Here is a 15,967-nt window from a genome sequence, read left to right as displayed (position 1 = left end):
TTTGACCCTGATGATTTGGTTACTTCTTACTGCCAGGTTTTTTAAATTCATAGTCTTCAGCAATGTCAATTGTAGGAAGATAGTTGCAATTACATTTCTTTTGTCCAGGTCACAGTATAACTGTGGGGAATAATTATTTTCATTCTTGATGTAGCTAGTCTGGACTTAAGTATCAAAGCAGTACACCGTTTATAAATCTGTGAGCTATGAAAGGTTCATCAACAGCTAGAGTGCAGTTGTTGGATTAAAAACCTGAGTAAAAAGAAATGAGCAATATCTTTCTTTAGCGGTGCAAGATAAGCTCATATGATGGATCTATGTCAGGGTCCTGAGTGCATTAATAGACCTTAATGGCACTGACCAGCCTCGGGTGGCCCTGGCCTCCTGACCAGTGGCCACTGGGACTCCAGTCCCTGCCTGAGCTGCACTGCAGGAGTGCTGGTCCTCCAGCTTTAGTGAGTGAGGACTGGGCCCTAACACTGTTCATGTATTTGTAATCCACTCTAATACAGAGGTCTGTAAATTTTAGTTATACCATAATATGACCTTCTAGACTTGGTATAATTGTTGAGTAAGTAGGGTTTTTGTTAAATCAGAAAGTAACAAAGTTGGTTTTGTTTTTTTTTTTTCACTTGTCGAGGTATTTTGAATGTGCTGGAGAACAAGTATGGAGCTGCCACACTGGTTATGTATCCATCAGTGACTTTAAAGCATTTTTTCTTGTGTCTTAGTACAGCTGTTGGCTTGGCAAAGAAAGTTTCTTGTCTTGAACAAAGCACAAAATGTACTTGATGGGGGAAAAAAAAAAAGGTGAAATTGAGAAAAATCATTGACAGTTGTCAGGGAGCTTTTTGTCTGAATGTACCAAAGAATATTGACTCAAATTATGTATAAGCAGATTTAATTGGGAGAGGCTTTCCATTGAAAATATACTTGATATCAGTCATAGGAGAAATAATTTGCCACAGGGAGGCAGCTGCGTTTCTGCTTTCCTTACAGCATAGGCAGGTTGCATCTGGCTATGTGAGCAGTAAAGAAGTTGCACACAAATGTATGAAAAGCTGTAGAAAAAAAATTACTTATTGCTTGAGAGCTTAGAAAATAGAGACAGGCATTCTTTTTAGAAATATTATTTGTAGCTCACAAGTTAAAAGTACGGTATTTATAATAGTCCAACTTCTTTTTAGCAAATTCTGAAATTCAAGTGTTTTTAAATTATCACATCATCTTAACTTCTTACTATACCTAAAAAGCCTTGAATTCATGTGTATGTGCACTTAATTGGTGTGCTTTAGGGAAAACTGAAGCTAGCATGGTCTACTGATATTGCAAATATGTCTTTAGGTGTTCAAAATTGCCACTCATTAGGGGTAGAGTTTTTTTGTGGTGGTTTTTTTTTTTTTTTTTGGTGGTGGTGGTGGGGTGTCTTGTGTTTTGAGTTTTTTGGGGTTTTTTTGAGATATACCTACAAAGAGCATATCTTCTGTTCACAGATGGGGACAGAAAAGTTAATTGTCCTAGTGAAAAGTTGAAGAGGTGTGGGAGTAAAGCCGGGCTTTCCTGTCTCATCTGTTTGGCTTTGGCATCTTGCTACCTAGGCTATCCTGCCAGTGTGAACTGTGAAATGTGTGGATGTTGCAAATTTTACACCTAGTCACGTATTTCAGGAGTTTGTGCGTGTTAAATGCAGGAAAAACCTTACAAAATAATGTATGATGTCTAGAGGGAGAGTATGGGTATATTTTGTTTTAATGAGATGTACATTATACCTATCCCAGCCTCTCAGTCACTTTATGAGCATTATGAACCTCAGTTGTTTGATCTGAGGGCTGATCCCAAGCTGTTCCTGGGTGTGGGAAGTAATCCTGCTGATGGCTGTAGTTTTCTGCTGGTTTCTTCCTGACTTGCTCTTTATAGAATCACAGAGTAGCTGAGGTTGGAAGGGAGACCATCCAGTCCAACCCCTGGCTCAAGCAGGGTCACCCAGAGCCAGCTGCCCAGGACTATGTCCAGCTGAGTTTTGAATATCTCCACAGATGAAGACTTCGCAACCTCCCTGGGTGACCAGTGCCAGTGTTTGACCACCCTCACAGTAAAAAAACAACCAAACAAAAAAAACCAAAAAAAACCCCAAACAAACAAAAATTTAGGTGGTTGGTTTTTTTTTTTTCTTGTGTTCAGATGAAATTTCATGTGTTTCAATTTGTTCGTGTTACCTCTTGCCCTGTCAGTAGGCACAGCTGAGGTGAGTCTGGCTCCCTCTCCATTCCCTCCCAGCCGGTGTTCGGACACACACTGATGAGACCCCCTGCCTCAAACAAGGCAAAGCTCAGAGATGTAGACCAAGAATATCCTATGTAAAAAGAAAGGCATGGCACTGTGAAGGCTGTGACTTTCAGGTGTGGTAAAAGTGCATGATGTGGAGGTTATTTTGCTAACTTACCATTGCTGGTGCAAAGTCATTCTGCAGTTATAAAATGACCGGAGGAATAGTTGGGAAATAATGCAGCAGGATGTGTTCGGTTACCCAGTACCTAAGTGCTAGATCCTGGCATGCTTACACGAACTGTGTTCCTTGCTAAATTTTACAGCATTAGTAAGTGTGATCCCTAAGGCAAGTGGGACAGGCTTTTGTGCACCAGAGGTGGGAAGTGCTCCAGGGAATTCCCTGGCAGCAGTTCTCTCCTAATACACACATGAGGTGGATGCAGGTGCACCAGCACTGAAATGAGTATCTTTGTTGGCATGCCCCAGTGTCTTGCGCTCCAGGAAGCTAGGGTTGTAGTGAAAGTTTAAAAAGCTATGTGGATCTAGCTTAAAACATGGTTGGTTTTGTGTGATGTCTACTATTTGAGGATTTGAAATGCATTTTTCCTGTGACCATACATCCTGTTGAACAATTGTCTGTGACACAGGAATTTAAATGTTATGTTTCACTGCCCTGGGATATGTTGACATTCTCCTGAAACTGTGAAATTTGTGGTGGCTCTTGTTGCCTTTGGATTAATTATTAATTAGTTGAGTTGAACTTACGGTAAATATGATGTGGTCAAGCATATTTTGCCTTGTAATTTAACCACTTCTAGTAATATTGCAAATAAAGGAGTGGAACTTATTTTGAAATAATGGAGACTGCTGTCTGGGTTAAAGCCCAAATAGTTTATAGAGAACTTAATTTTTTTTTTAAGAATAATAGCTTAAGCCCAATACAAATTAATTTCTTAATTTAAAAAATGACATTAATATTTTATTATTACATCAACTTTGGAAAAATAATATGTCACTGTGTTACAGTTTGCTTAATTTTTCAATGAGCCAATTCGGAAAATATCCTCTGCAGAGAAAATTATGTCTTTGTAATATTTGGAATACCTTGTAAATTTTCACTTTATCTGAGATTCAGCAGTTCTTTCATTCCTTTTTTCACTTAATGTAATATTTGTTGAATGTTGTACAGTTTTAAAATCTTCACAGAATCACACAGAATCACAGAATCGCAAGGGTTGGAAGGGACCTCGGGAGATCATCTAGTCCAACCCCCCTGCTAAAGCAGGCTCTCCTAGAGCATTCTACACAGGACATCGCCCAGGTGGGCTTTGAATATCTCCAGAGAAGGAGACTCCACAACCCCCCTGAGCAGCCTGTTCCAGTGCTCTGTCACCCTTAGAGTAAAGAAGTTTTTCCTCATATTCAACTGAAACCTCTTATGTTTCAGTTTGTACCCATTGCCCCATTGTAGGTATAATCAATTTTCCTACCTTAGCAAGTACTTTCAGTGCATATTGTATGTATGGCCTTCATAAAATCACAGGTTCAAGTGAACAAGGTTCTGAATGTACTTTATAGAAAGATTATTTCATTCCTCAATAGGGCATTTGTGAAATGCCTTTGTTGCATGCATTCTTTATTACAGTGGTTTTTCCCCAAAGAGCCTGGACTAGCCTCTGGACTTCACAGTTTCAGAACAAGAGAAAATACACGATGACTGTTTTTAGCCACATGTTTGATTTTTTTTTTTTTTTTTTCCCCCCCCTTGGAATTTTTTAGGCATAGCATGTGACTAATAAGATGGATCTTTCGATTGTATGGAGAGAGTATCTCGCTGTTCTTCAGTTCTTCCAAATACTTCACCTGGAAAGGGCTGAAGAGTTTCCAGTAGACCTTTTAGGGAGCTGAGTGCTAGCTTACTGTATGGTTTTTTAATTACTATGCTGATTTTGACCAAATTAAATGTCACGCCGGTGTTTTTTTAGGCTTAGTGGTTTTATGAAACTGTAATCTACCTTTTAAACTGTTTATTTTCCTCATTTTGCAAAGATCATTATGTTTAAAAGGATATTCTTCTAGGTTTTACTCACGCTTTTTCAGGTACATTTGTATTGCCATCAGTCATTTCATAGAAATTTCATAGAAATTTCTCTTGGTTTCTGCTGTATAAAGTTCAGTTTGTAGGTATGTTGACAGTGACTTGCTGTGGAATAGAGCTGTAGATTTGGCTAGTTTTAGCCTCGCTAAATATATTGATGTTTATAAAATCCTTTCCTTCCAAGATTGGTGGGATGAGAGTTTTTTTTAAACTTATTGTGAAACTGCATTTCATACTGTAAATCCAGAAAAGGCATGACACTTGAGTTCTGCTGAGTTTGAGTATAATTAAATCTGTTTAAAGTACCTCTGTGAATAACCTTCATAATTAATCATCCTATTGTTTGCTGTCAACAAGTGCATTGAAGAGGTAGGACGTGATTTTCAGACTAGTCCAGGATTACTTTTATACCTTTTATACCTGCATTTTTCATTCTTTGTATGTGTGGTTGGAAGTTGTCTATCCTTCCAAACCATATGGGCTAAGTCTTGATTTTTACTTTTGTTGTCAGGCCTTTCATGAAGTCAACGGTGAATGTAGGTTTGCGTAAAATCAGATGGGCTGCACCTTGCTTATTTGGTTGCAGATAAACAAATGCTGATAGAGGGAAGATTTTATTTCATGGTAAGATAGTTTGGATGATAGCTCATCTTTCCATTTTAAGAATGGTTCCTTTTGTCTTCTGGCTCTAGGTTAAGATTTAAAGGAGTAAGATAAAATTAAGCTGCTTTTCTTTTCTTGTGAGCTACTGTGGGGTCCTCACCTTCTCTATCAGCTTAAAGGTTTTGTTTCTACAGGGTCATGAGAGAGCAGAGAATCACTGCATGTGAAATGGTATACTTCATATGTGTTTTCTGCTTTTTGGTGCTTCAGAGTTAGCTGCTGCATTGTAATGTGTGCCTAAGTACACAAAGATGAAGCTAGTGCGGGATACAAAGGCTATGTGGAGTAAGTGATATATTTTTAGATTAAGCATGTGACAGTGGTGTTCTGGGGTCTGCATGAGCTACCTCCCTGTCTCTGGGAGAAGAGGTAAAGCAAATCCCAGATTGGCTAGTGTCAAGTGGCTTGGGATCTGCTGGTATGATCCCCAGTTTCTTTTACTGTATCATGAAATCCTACAGGACCAATTTAGAATTCTCTTTTTGTAAAAAGAAAATTGCTGCAGGCAGGATATATTCCTTAGAAAACACTATTGCTTTGCTTGTTCTGCCTGCAGCTTGCTTTGAATTTATTCTGCTTCAGAGGATATGACAAACTCCCCCTTTTCTCAGTTTGATAAAACTGGTGCGTAAACATACAGAATTTGATTGAGCAAGATCAGGATGTGTTACTAATAAGTAAATTTGATTTATAGTACCATGCTGACAGTGTTGCTTCGTAGATTCTGAACTTACATGTGATAAGGATATAGAGTTGTCTATTGGCTTTAATATCTTAGGAGAATGGTTGTTGATGTTGAGTTTTTTAGTCAGACTAAACAGTTTAGACTGTTAAGTGATTCTTTGAGGGCATTGCTTTTTTCTTCTTCTCCCCCCCCTCCCATATGCTAACATGAATGCAGTTTTAAGTTGGGTACAGAACAACTCCAAATAAAGGGGAGTAGTACAAAGTGGTAGCAGGGAGAAGCGATTTGAATTGAAGAAGTGGTACTTCAATTTAGATGTAGTCCTTTGGGTTACTCTTCCAGAAAGCTGAACCCAGACCTCACACAGCAGCGATCAAAATACAAACTTGCAATGCTGTAATTCTAATTTATTAAACCAATTGGAAGACTAGAAACTTTCACAGTTTTGATTCTGCCTGCTGTCCAGTCTCTTAAAGCTTCTTTTAATTCTCTGGAAGAAAGCAAACATGCCAGAGTTGCACAAGAATGTCTATTAACTACACGCTGCTAATATTTAAGCAAAATTTGAGCCACGAGTTGCAAAGCAGGAATGTTGCATGCACAATTCCTTACTTGCAAGAGGATAGACTGCAGAGTAGATCTTGAGAGGTCTTGATCTCTTTATCCCAGCTTGGTGATTACGATTTCTGAAGCATGGTTCTTTGTCCTCTAGCAGTTGTCTTTATCAGTAAAAAACATTGAGACATTTTAGTATTAAGTATGTAATATTCAAGTCTAAGCCAGTTGTGGTAGTCTTCACTTTATTAGATCCCTAGTTAGAGCCTTATTCTGCAACTTTGTCAGTATGACTTGTCACTTGGAAACAAATTATGCTGACGCTGTCTACATCCAAGGGGAGAAAAAAGTCTGCTGGTCAGTATTTCTCTCCAGTGCTGCTCCTTAATTGATTTCTACATGGGACTTGCTTTTTGAATTTTTTAATGTTCTTAATCTCTAACGTAGTTTAGCTGACTTGGGCACCTTTTTCTAAGATGCAGAATTGCCTTTAGACACTATTTTTGTTTTCCATTAATTCTTTGAAAGTTTTATAAACATTTGTAATAACATAAGGAAATTACTGCTTGTTAACACACTTAATTACTCTATGTGCCTTGACAAATTAAAATATTCTTAAATAATTCTGTTTTGAAAAAATTAAAACTCACTTTTGATGTTTCTGATAAATACAAGCTTATTAGTTGGGGTTTTTGATGCAAGTTTTTTAAGCCTTTCTGTTCTATGTTTTCCTGAGATATTCCCTTAATGATGTGTTAGCTTTTGTAACACCAGTGAGTGCTTGTGTGCTGAAGTCCTGTAATTGCTTGTCGATATTTATGTTGGACTACGAAAATAAATTACATGCATTTTACTCTATAGATTTTGCTTTCTGTACCAGAAAATGTTCAGATTAGCTGGAGAAGATGTAAGGTGACCTGTAGTGTTTGTTACCAGGCAGCGGCAAGAGCATGAAGTAGACTCAGTGTTTACATCCCTGGTATTTATGAGCATACCAGTCACATATTCCCCAACATATGCAAATAATTGTTGCTGGAGTTCTACAAGGTAGAAACGGAGGCTGACTTTGCCGTTTCTTCTGTTGCTTCAGTTGGAAATATTAAAAAGAATCTTGAAAGATAATGCATAAAGGTTTGCAAGATACTGATGTCTTAAAGTCTTAAAAAATGCACATGAACCTAAAGTGGTTTGTTTTAAATGAGAATGGCAACAAATAATTTTCTCCACATCTTACATTTTGGATATTGTCCAAAATTATTTTCTGCTTTTCTCATAGTCATTGAGGACATACTAATTCTTCAGATCTGAAAGACATGAAGAAGAAATACGTTACATTTCAGTAAGGTGCATGCAGCTGCCATCCTGGCAGACAGTTAATGGGATGTTTCCTGCAAAATGTATTTCCATCAGGACAGCTTCTCATGTAATGTGCGCTTCTCAGTAATTTTTATAGCAGCTGCAGCTCTGTGCCACGTTTAATCCAACCATGACTTCCTCATCCTTGGCTGACCAGTGAAGTGTCGTGGTTAACACAAGTTGAACGTTGTTACTCTTTGTTTGCTGGTTCAGCTGTAAGGTCACATTGGCCGGTAAGGTTTGGGATAGTGTATTATGTTTATTTTGGGGTAGTGCTTATGCTCCATCAGGCAGGTTCTCATTCTGCTAGGTGCTGTAGAATAGAAACCAGACTAGGTTTAAAGGTGGTGAGCAGGTTAAACGTGGTGCATAACCAGTGGATGTGAACAGGCAAGTGGGTCAGGGAGGAGATGTGAAGAAGGATGACTGTGTTTTGAAGTTGTGATAGGGTTTGGGTTTTTTGTTGTTTCAGGTTACTGTTTTCTGTTGTGTTTAATGAGGTATTGGAAGCTTTAAAAAACTTGGCCAGAACTTTCACCACTTGTGCAAGGAAATAGGAGAAAACACATTAAGTTATTGGCAAACTAAGTACACTGATTCATCTGTTTAGCTTATGAAAAATTACTTTTTTTGTCATTAGTCCTATTCTAACTGCTGTCACGTGAAGTGCACTTCTACGGGTAGCACCAATCAACAACCAGGTGGTTTTAAGAAAAGGCAAAAATTGGAGGGGCTTAGTATGAGAGGTGTTGGGCACTTTTGTTTCTCAGTGACTGAAGATGAGTAGAATTGATGTTGTGGAGGGAAAGCAGTGTTTCTGGCTGTGTGCAGCTAATCCCTCACGTTGACATAATACCTAAGCGCTGCAGGTCACAGCTGAGTTGTACTGACATAGTCTCAATAGGTTGTGCTTCTGCCTCATCCATGCCACATCTCTTCCGAGTATGAGAACAGGACTTCAGTCTGCACAACTTTCAAGACAGCAGCTTTCAGAATTATTAAAATCATTCTTTAAGAGGAGATACGTTTGCCTAATATACTTAAAATTGGAAGATGCTACTGCAGCATTAGAAAAAGAAAACACGTTCCTGTAACTAGAGCTCTTTGATACTGATTTATTGTGAAAATGAAGATGTTAAAGAACTGTTTTGCAGTGTCTAACTTGAGAAATACCAATCAGATATTCCACTCTTTTGCAGAACCAAACTGAAGAACCATGAATATGAAACTTTAGATCAGTTGGAGGCTGATCTTAACTTGATGTTTGAAAATGCCAAGCGCTACAATGTTCCCAATTCTGCCATCTATAAAAGAGTACTGAAAATGCAGCAGGTTATGCAGGTATGTGGAGTAGAACAATCAAAAGGATATAACTTCACACATGAATTTATTTCCCAGTGAATATTTTTCCAAAATAATTTTTAACTAGACCTGTATTTGCAGTAGTAGTTTCTTGCTTACGGGGAAGTATGGGAATGAAGAGCATCACAGGGTGATTTTTCTTCAGCACACCTGCTGCCTTCTGTGATGTCTTTTGCTCCCTTTTATTCCTTACTATGGTTCTTAACCCAATTAAGTTGTGAGAAGATTGATGATGTGGGGGGTTTTTTAGTGTTTACGGGCAACTGGAGGATGCTAAACCACTTCAGATTTCATTAAGTGTTCCAGCTAAGTGCTGTAGTCTGAAGTGGCATTGTTTTCAAATTGATTCCTCAAATTTTTTTCTGACAGTTAAAAAGTATTATACTATTCTATGTTGGCCAACTTGTATTGAATAAATCACTGGAAATATTTTTATGGTAGTTTAATCTCAAAACCCATCATTGCATCTTTCTTTGTGATTCTGATCTCTTCTGATGTTTAATATTGTTCTGGAAATGTCCAGCAGTGAGTTTGGTTTCAGGGATTTCTTCTTTTTTCAGGCAAAGAAGAAGGAGCTTGCTAGGAGAGACGACATTGAGGATGGGGACAGTATGATTTCTTCTGCTACATCTGATACTGGAAGCTCAAAAAGGAAAAGGTATTCATTTCCATAGTTCCTGCAGACTATAACATTACTATATCTTTTCTTTGTTAAAGAGAATATTAAGCGATGGTTTTTAGCATTTTGTAAGGATTTGTAGTTCTGAAACTTAACATCATTAAATGTTGGCTCTAATTAGTTCAAAACTATTTGATGACTTCATTTTCCTTTTTTAGCCTGTTAGTTGGCAGTTGTCAACATCAGTTCAGTAGTTGGCAGGGACACTGTAGTTATACTGAATTAGGTAATTTTGTCAGTAAAAAAAAAAATCCTGAAATGGATTTTTTGGTTTTTTTAGCCTGGTGTGTGGATTGTCTTCACAGGTTGCTAGCAATTACTGCTTCTTTTCTACTACTTCTCTGATATATGACTATTTATGTAATTTTGTTAGCAATTTCAAAATACAATTAAGGTTAACACTACAGTTAAATTACATTTTTGACAGTTTATAGTATTACTCTACAAATATTTTTATTTGGTGAAGTCTCCTGGCATAAATATTTTCATTTTCCATGACCTGAACTCTGCTTGAGGAGTTTTCATCATTAATGTTAGAGGACCGCTTCTGTCTCCCTTCTGAATTTGCACTCTTTGGTTGCTTACCTGTCAGCAGCTGTTTGACAAATAGATAAACCCAGTGTAATAGGTTGATGATTTGTGATACGGTGATGTAAACAAAATTCACAGCAATTTAAAATATACTCTTCTAGTGAGCAATAATGATGGTTTGTGGAAAGTACTCTTTAGCAGTGATAGTTGTTGTGTAGTTAATACTAGTGATGTATTTCACTCCAGCAAGTGATAGTTTCTCAAGTCTGCCTCGTGGTATTGTTGAAAATAAGTTCCAGCTTCAGATAATATTATTGCAATAGTAGCAACTGCTAGTGTAAAACTGTAATTCGGCATCTTTCTTTGCGTTGCTTATAGCCTTCAGCTTCCTATATTTTTAGTTCTTTGTATTGTCAAAGTGACAGAAGTTGTGGGGGGAGAAAGGCAATGAAATAGAGCATCAGCAAAGATTCACTTTACAGCAATCAAGTAAGAGCAACAATGTACGCTCATAAGAAATCTGCAGAGAGAAAATGTTAACATGAATTTAGGAGGTGGTACAGTCTAGGGATGCTAGGAAGAAGAAAAGTAGTGGAACGGTAAGACAGACCACAGTACCAAATGAAGATCAGGAAGGAACAAATTGCAAAAATTGCTAATTTGGGGATCTTCAGATTCAAAGAGAATTACTAATCTAATCAAGCAAGTAAAACTGTCATCAGTGTCCTTTTAACCTTATGTTGCTTTTGATCACCTTGTACAAGAGAATATTGAAATGCTTAAAAGAAATAAGCTGTCAGGCCTTGTCATCTATGAACAGTAAAAGAGAAAACAGTGTATTCATAGGTAAGGGAAATCAAAATTATTTTATTAATGCCTGAAAAGAACCTGAAAATGCTTTTGATGTTGTCAGTTCAGTACTTATTAAAAGTTTCACTTGCTGAGCGATAGGAAGTAAAAGATGACTGCAAAATGCTGCTGATTAGCAGAAGTGAAGGACTGAGGGGAATTCCAAAATGTTGACTGAAAAAGAAAGTCATAACCCAGGCAAAAGTCATCCCATTGGGAAAATAATAGTGACACAGAAGAAACTTGTTTGAATGTCCTCTTTTATGTATCAGATGCATGACCTGAATTTTGACCGTTGGCAGGCCTTTTACTATTTCTACTTTGGTTTTGCTTTACCTACTTCTGTTGAACTAAATGTTAAAACTTGAAAACATGTTAAAATGTGGAATTTGGAAGCAAGCCTTTCTTCTGGCATTGCTCATCTGCTAGTGTGAACCACTAACAGTTTCCAGCAGTGAAGATAATGCGGAAGAAAGTTTTTAACCTACAGAAGATAACGTGAGAAAATTCAAGATGTGTGACATTAATTTACATTAGTTATTTTGCTGACTCCACCAAGGAGCAAGAGGTGTCTGAGGCATGAGGCTATGCTGGATTAGATATATTTTAAAGGCAGGAGGAAAAGATCCAGATGATGGAAAATCTGTGATGCAGTTTGGTTTCTAGCAAGTTGTTCAGTGATGTTTTGCACATTGTGCAAATGAAGGTAGTTATTGTCTTTACAAATAATATAGTCAGAGTTACAACTACCTGAATAAGTTTTCTAGAGCTTGCAATTGGAAGCTGGTTTAAAAGTGCTTTGTAGAGAATGCATTTCTGAGTACCACGGTATCTGAGCTGAGATTATACATTATTAACATAAGCTTTCTGCTCCCTTATCTGATTTGCTTATAGATCATGCAGTATATGTACAGGGAGCCATGCATAACTGTTTTCCTGATAAGCTGTGTCTTGGTTGTGTTGTCAGATTTCTTGAGACAACCATAATAGCTACACATAGGGTGACTCTAAAGGTTGTGGTGTTAGCATGTACGTGGCCATTTTCTACCTGCGTTTGCAGTTTTGGTGAGTTTTATTGACTTGTAACTTCATTTGACTGTGATTGACAGATATTTAAGCAATTCAGACCCTTCTTTCTACTGTATTCTTGATGTCCTTATTTTTCTTGTATCTGGTACCGAAGAAGGTACAGAGCTACTCTGAGATAAATAGCTCAAGTCTTTGATACTCTGTATTCAGCAGAGGTAGTCATGAAGATACTGGCTGAGGGATTTTTTGCTGTTTGCACTAGATCTTGAGGTCTTGGCTTCAGATGCCTAGTCCTGACTCAGCTGTTTCCTCTGCGGCTGGAAAGTGCTCAGAGCTCCTTTTGACCTTTGCACTTTTGAAAACTAGTTATTTGTTTTATTCTGTAGAACCCTTAAGGTGAATGAGAGAAAATCGCATCTTAAAGTTGATTTCCTGTTTATTTAGCAGACTACTGGTTATGATGCTGTCATTATTTGCAAATGGATCTATGTTTCTAGTACACTGTCTGAACATTGAACTTCTTGTGTGTGTGTTTAGGTGGTTGTGGTTGTTTTATCGTGGTATAGAAGATAATGTCATTTTGATATTAGCGTTGGAAGTGGGGAAAAGAGCCCCTGACATTTATTCTTTTCTTTTTGTTCTTCTCCTTAACCTAATAGTAAAAAGAATATACGAAAGCAACGAATGAAGATCTTATACAATGCAGTTCTGGAAGCTCGAGAACCAGGCACAGGCAGACGGCTCTGTGATCTGTTTATGGTTAAGCCATCCAAAAAGGACTATCCAGACTACTATAAAATTATCTTGGAGCCAATGGACTTGAAAATGATAGAACACAACATCCGCAATGATAAGTACCCAGGGGAAGAAGCCATGATTGAAGACATGAAGCTCATGTTCCGAAATGCAAGGCATTATAACGAGGAAGGCTCCCAGGTAGTGTTTTGATTCTGCAGTCACACTTACCTCTGTGTTTCTTTGCAGACATCCAAGTTATGTTAGGATGGTTTGGCTTTGACTATTCCCCACACTATTTATGATAATTGTTTATTGAGCTAAAATAGAAATGTGACTTTTTCTTTCTGCTGGGGTTTTAAATTCTGTCTTCGTCTGTAGTTGTATAAATATGAAATGCAACACACTCCTTTGCAAAGGTTAGACTTATTTCCTGTTAGCTAAACTTCTTCCTCCACTACAAAGAATGTCAGCTGAATGTTTCCTAGTATGTATTAAAAAAATATAATAAAAGCTGGTTGCTAAATTCTTATTATTCATCCTCAGTTAATCATGTGAAGGTATTTGCACAGTGAATGGTCATCAGCGTGTGATTTGGACCTCAGAACCTCTGAGAAGGGATGTCTTAGTTGGAAAAAAAACAGCTTTGTTTTCATGGAAGTGGGAGATCAGACTAGAAGACCTGACTTGTTTAGTCTAGCAAAAGGAGTCTGAAAGGAATATGCTTTTCACTTACAAATATATTGTAGGGTGTTTGTATATTGTGATGTTTCTCAGCCAGCAAGCATGAGTGGTGATAAGAAACCTCCAGCTATTTCTAATGAGAAATCTGATCAGCTGCTGTACAGGACTTTATGATGAGGTTGTGTTCACCGGGGTTGGATTTGAAGACCCAGGAGGACTGTTCTAGTCCTCTCTACCTTGATGGAATCACAGTACTTCAAGAGATCTTTCATTGCTCAGCAGAATGGTTTGATGAGGAAGTTGATAAGACAACTGAACCTTGCTGTTTTGTAGTCTTCAGAATAGAAATGCAGTTTAATTGGATAATTTATGCAAGATTTAGATCTCCCTGATTTAGATGGTGTTCATCAGCTCTGCTTACCTGTATAAGTCTATTAAAGGTGTACATTTGAGAAATAAGCCCTTCTTTTTAATCAAGTACTTGGTTTTGCATTCCACTTTTTCAAACTAACATTTAAATGTTTCTTAGGGGCTAGTTCTAAACTAGTGTAAACACAGTAAAACTTGTTTTGTTTTGTTTTTTGATTACATTACTGATTAATAGGTATACAATGATGCCCATATGCTGGAAAAGATCCTTAAAGAAAAAAGGAAAGAACTGGGACCCCTAGCTGAAGATGATGATGTTGCATCCCCTAAACTAAAGCTAAGTAAGGCAATCTTGTACATCGCTGTCTCATTTCAACACTTATGAAAACCCAACAATACCAATTAACAGATCTTCTTTTTAGAATAGAAGATATGATCTGCAAATTTACACTGACATGCAAAGTAGAATTGTATTTTCAAAATCATGACAGCAATGGTGTGTTTATATGTTCATGTAATAGAATTTAGTTGTTGCATATAGTGTTTTCTAAGAAAAGTAACTTAGAATGAAGAAAGAAAACAGTTGGAGTGACTGGTGTTTAGTCATGTGGTGTTACCCAAACGTTAGATGCTGCATTATGTGCCCAGTAACATTTCATTAGCACGCTTAATGTGTGCTACTGGGATTGCTTACAAGTAAGATGCTTCTCAAACTGAGTAAAGCTCTTAATTTCCCTGGTCAAATGTCTGGGATTGCCACAGAATGATAAAAGAAATCTGAGCTTTATTTGGAAAATTGAAAGCCATAGAAAAAACCAGAAGTGAAATTTCCGACAATGTCTGTTCCTAGACCTGTTGCCCTTAAAAACTAGAGTTGCTGCTATTCAAACTTTATGTCCCCTTAATATGTGTTCAGACTTTAGCAAACTGAGAAGGTTAAAATTGCACAGAAAGGCTTAAAGAAAATAACTGCACAGCCTTCTATTCTTGAAATAGAAATGTGCAGCTCTTAGGTAAGGTACAGGTAGTAGAGAATTCACAGACAGACTATGCAGTATAGTAACAGAGATTCTGAATTAATCAAAAAGCTAATCTGATTCATAATCCCATGGGAGGCCTTATTTTACATTTTACCTGTCATAATCCTCTCTAATTTGGCATAAACCTGTCATAAAAGAATCTGATAATATTTAGAATGCTTAATTTTAGTGGTAGCAAAAACCCTATGATGACTGGATTTTTAACGGCTGTATAGAGAAATTCATGTAGATCTAGTAAAACCAAACTGAATTTAGAGGAGTTATAAATAACATTAGGTAGGAAAATGTTTTCCATGCTTAAATCTGAAGAGCCCTTCACCAGGTGGACCACACAGGAACATAGGATTCTGTGTTTGCCAAAAATAACATCTTAAAAAATACATTAATACAATTTGAAAAATAAAGGAAGCTGCAACTTGGAATGGGCTCCATGTTGTGAGTCTTCTGCTCATACCATGAAGTGGTTCTTCAATAAGCATTTCTCCAATGGAGAGGAGATGGTCAAAGAAGTGTGCAAACTCTGGTTTTGTAATGATTTTTTTTTTCCCTTTTTGTCTGCTCTAGGTAGAAAAAGTGGCATTTCTCCTAAAAAATCAAAATACATGACTCCAATGCAACAGAAATTGAATGAGGTGTATGAAGCAGTTAAGAATTATACAGATAAACGAGGCAGGCGACTGAGCGCCATCTTCTTGAGGCTGCCATCTCGGTCTGAACTTCCTGACTATTACGTAACCATTAAAAAGCCCGTTGACATGGAAAAGATCAGAAGTCATATGATGGCAAATAAATACCAGGATATTGATTCCATGGTAGAGGACTTTGTAATGATGTTCAATAATGCTTGTACATATAACGAGCCGGAATCTTTGATTTATAAAGATGCTCTGGTCCTGCATAAAGTTTTGCTTGAAACTCGGAGAGAAATAGAAGGAGATGAGGATTCTCATGTGCCCAATGTCACTTTGCTAATTCAGGAACTTATCCATAACCTTTTTGTATCTGTTATGAGCCACCAGGATGATGAGGGTAGATGCTACAGTGACTCCTTAGCTGAGATTCCT

The 15,967-nt window shown here is 37.4% G+C and overlaps 1 protein-coding gene across 1 annotated transcript in view; it reads left to right on the top strand.

The window, feature by feature from the left end:
* The window catches only part of PBRM1 (polybromo 1), a 66,277-nt gene that overhangs the window by 20,614 nt on the left and 29,696 nt on the right, over positions 1–15,967 (top strand). The window contains 5 exon segments of the mRNA XM_035894851.1: positions 8,825–8,966; positions 9,548–9,645; positions 12,735–13,011; positions 14,099–14,204; positions 15,468–15,967. The exon segment at positions 15,468–15,967 is cut by the window's right edge and continues 21 nt beyond it. Of these exon segments, the coding sequence (XP_035750744.1) occupies positions 8,825–8,966; positions 9,548–9,645; positions 12,735–13,011; positions 14,099–14,204; positions 15,468–15,967 (1,123 nt within the window).

This window comes from Egretta garzetta, unplaced genomic scaffold (assembly GCF_000687185.1).
Source record: "Egretta garzetta isolate BGI_Z169 unplaced genomic scaffold, ASM68718v1 scaffold215, whole genome shotgun sequence".
In the NCBI taxonomy this organism is placed as follows: domain Eukaryota; kingdom Metazoa; phylum Chordata; class Aves; order Pelecaniformes; family Ardeidae; genus Egretta; species Egretta garzetta.
This window is presented reverse-complemented; position numbering and strand designations above follow the sequence as displayed.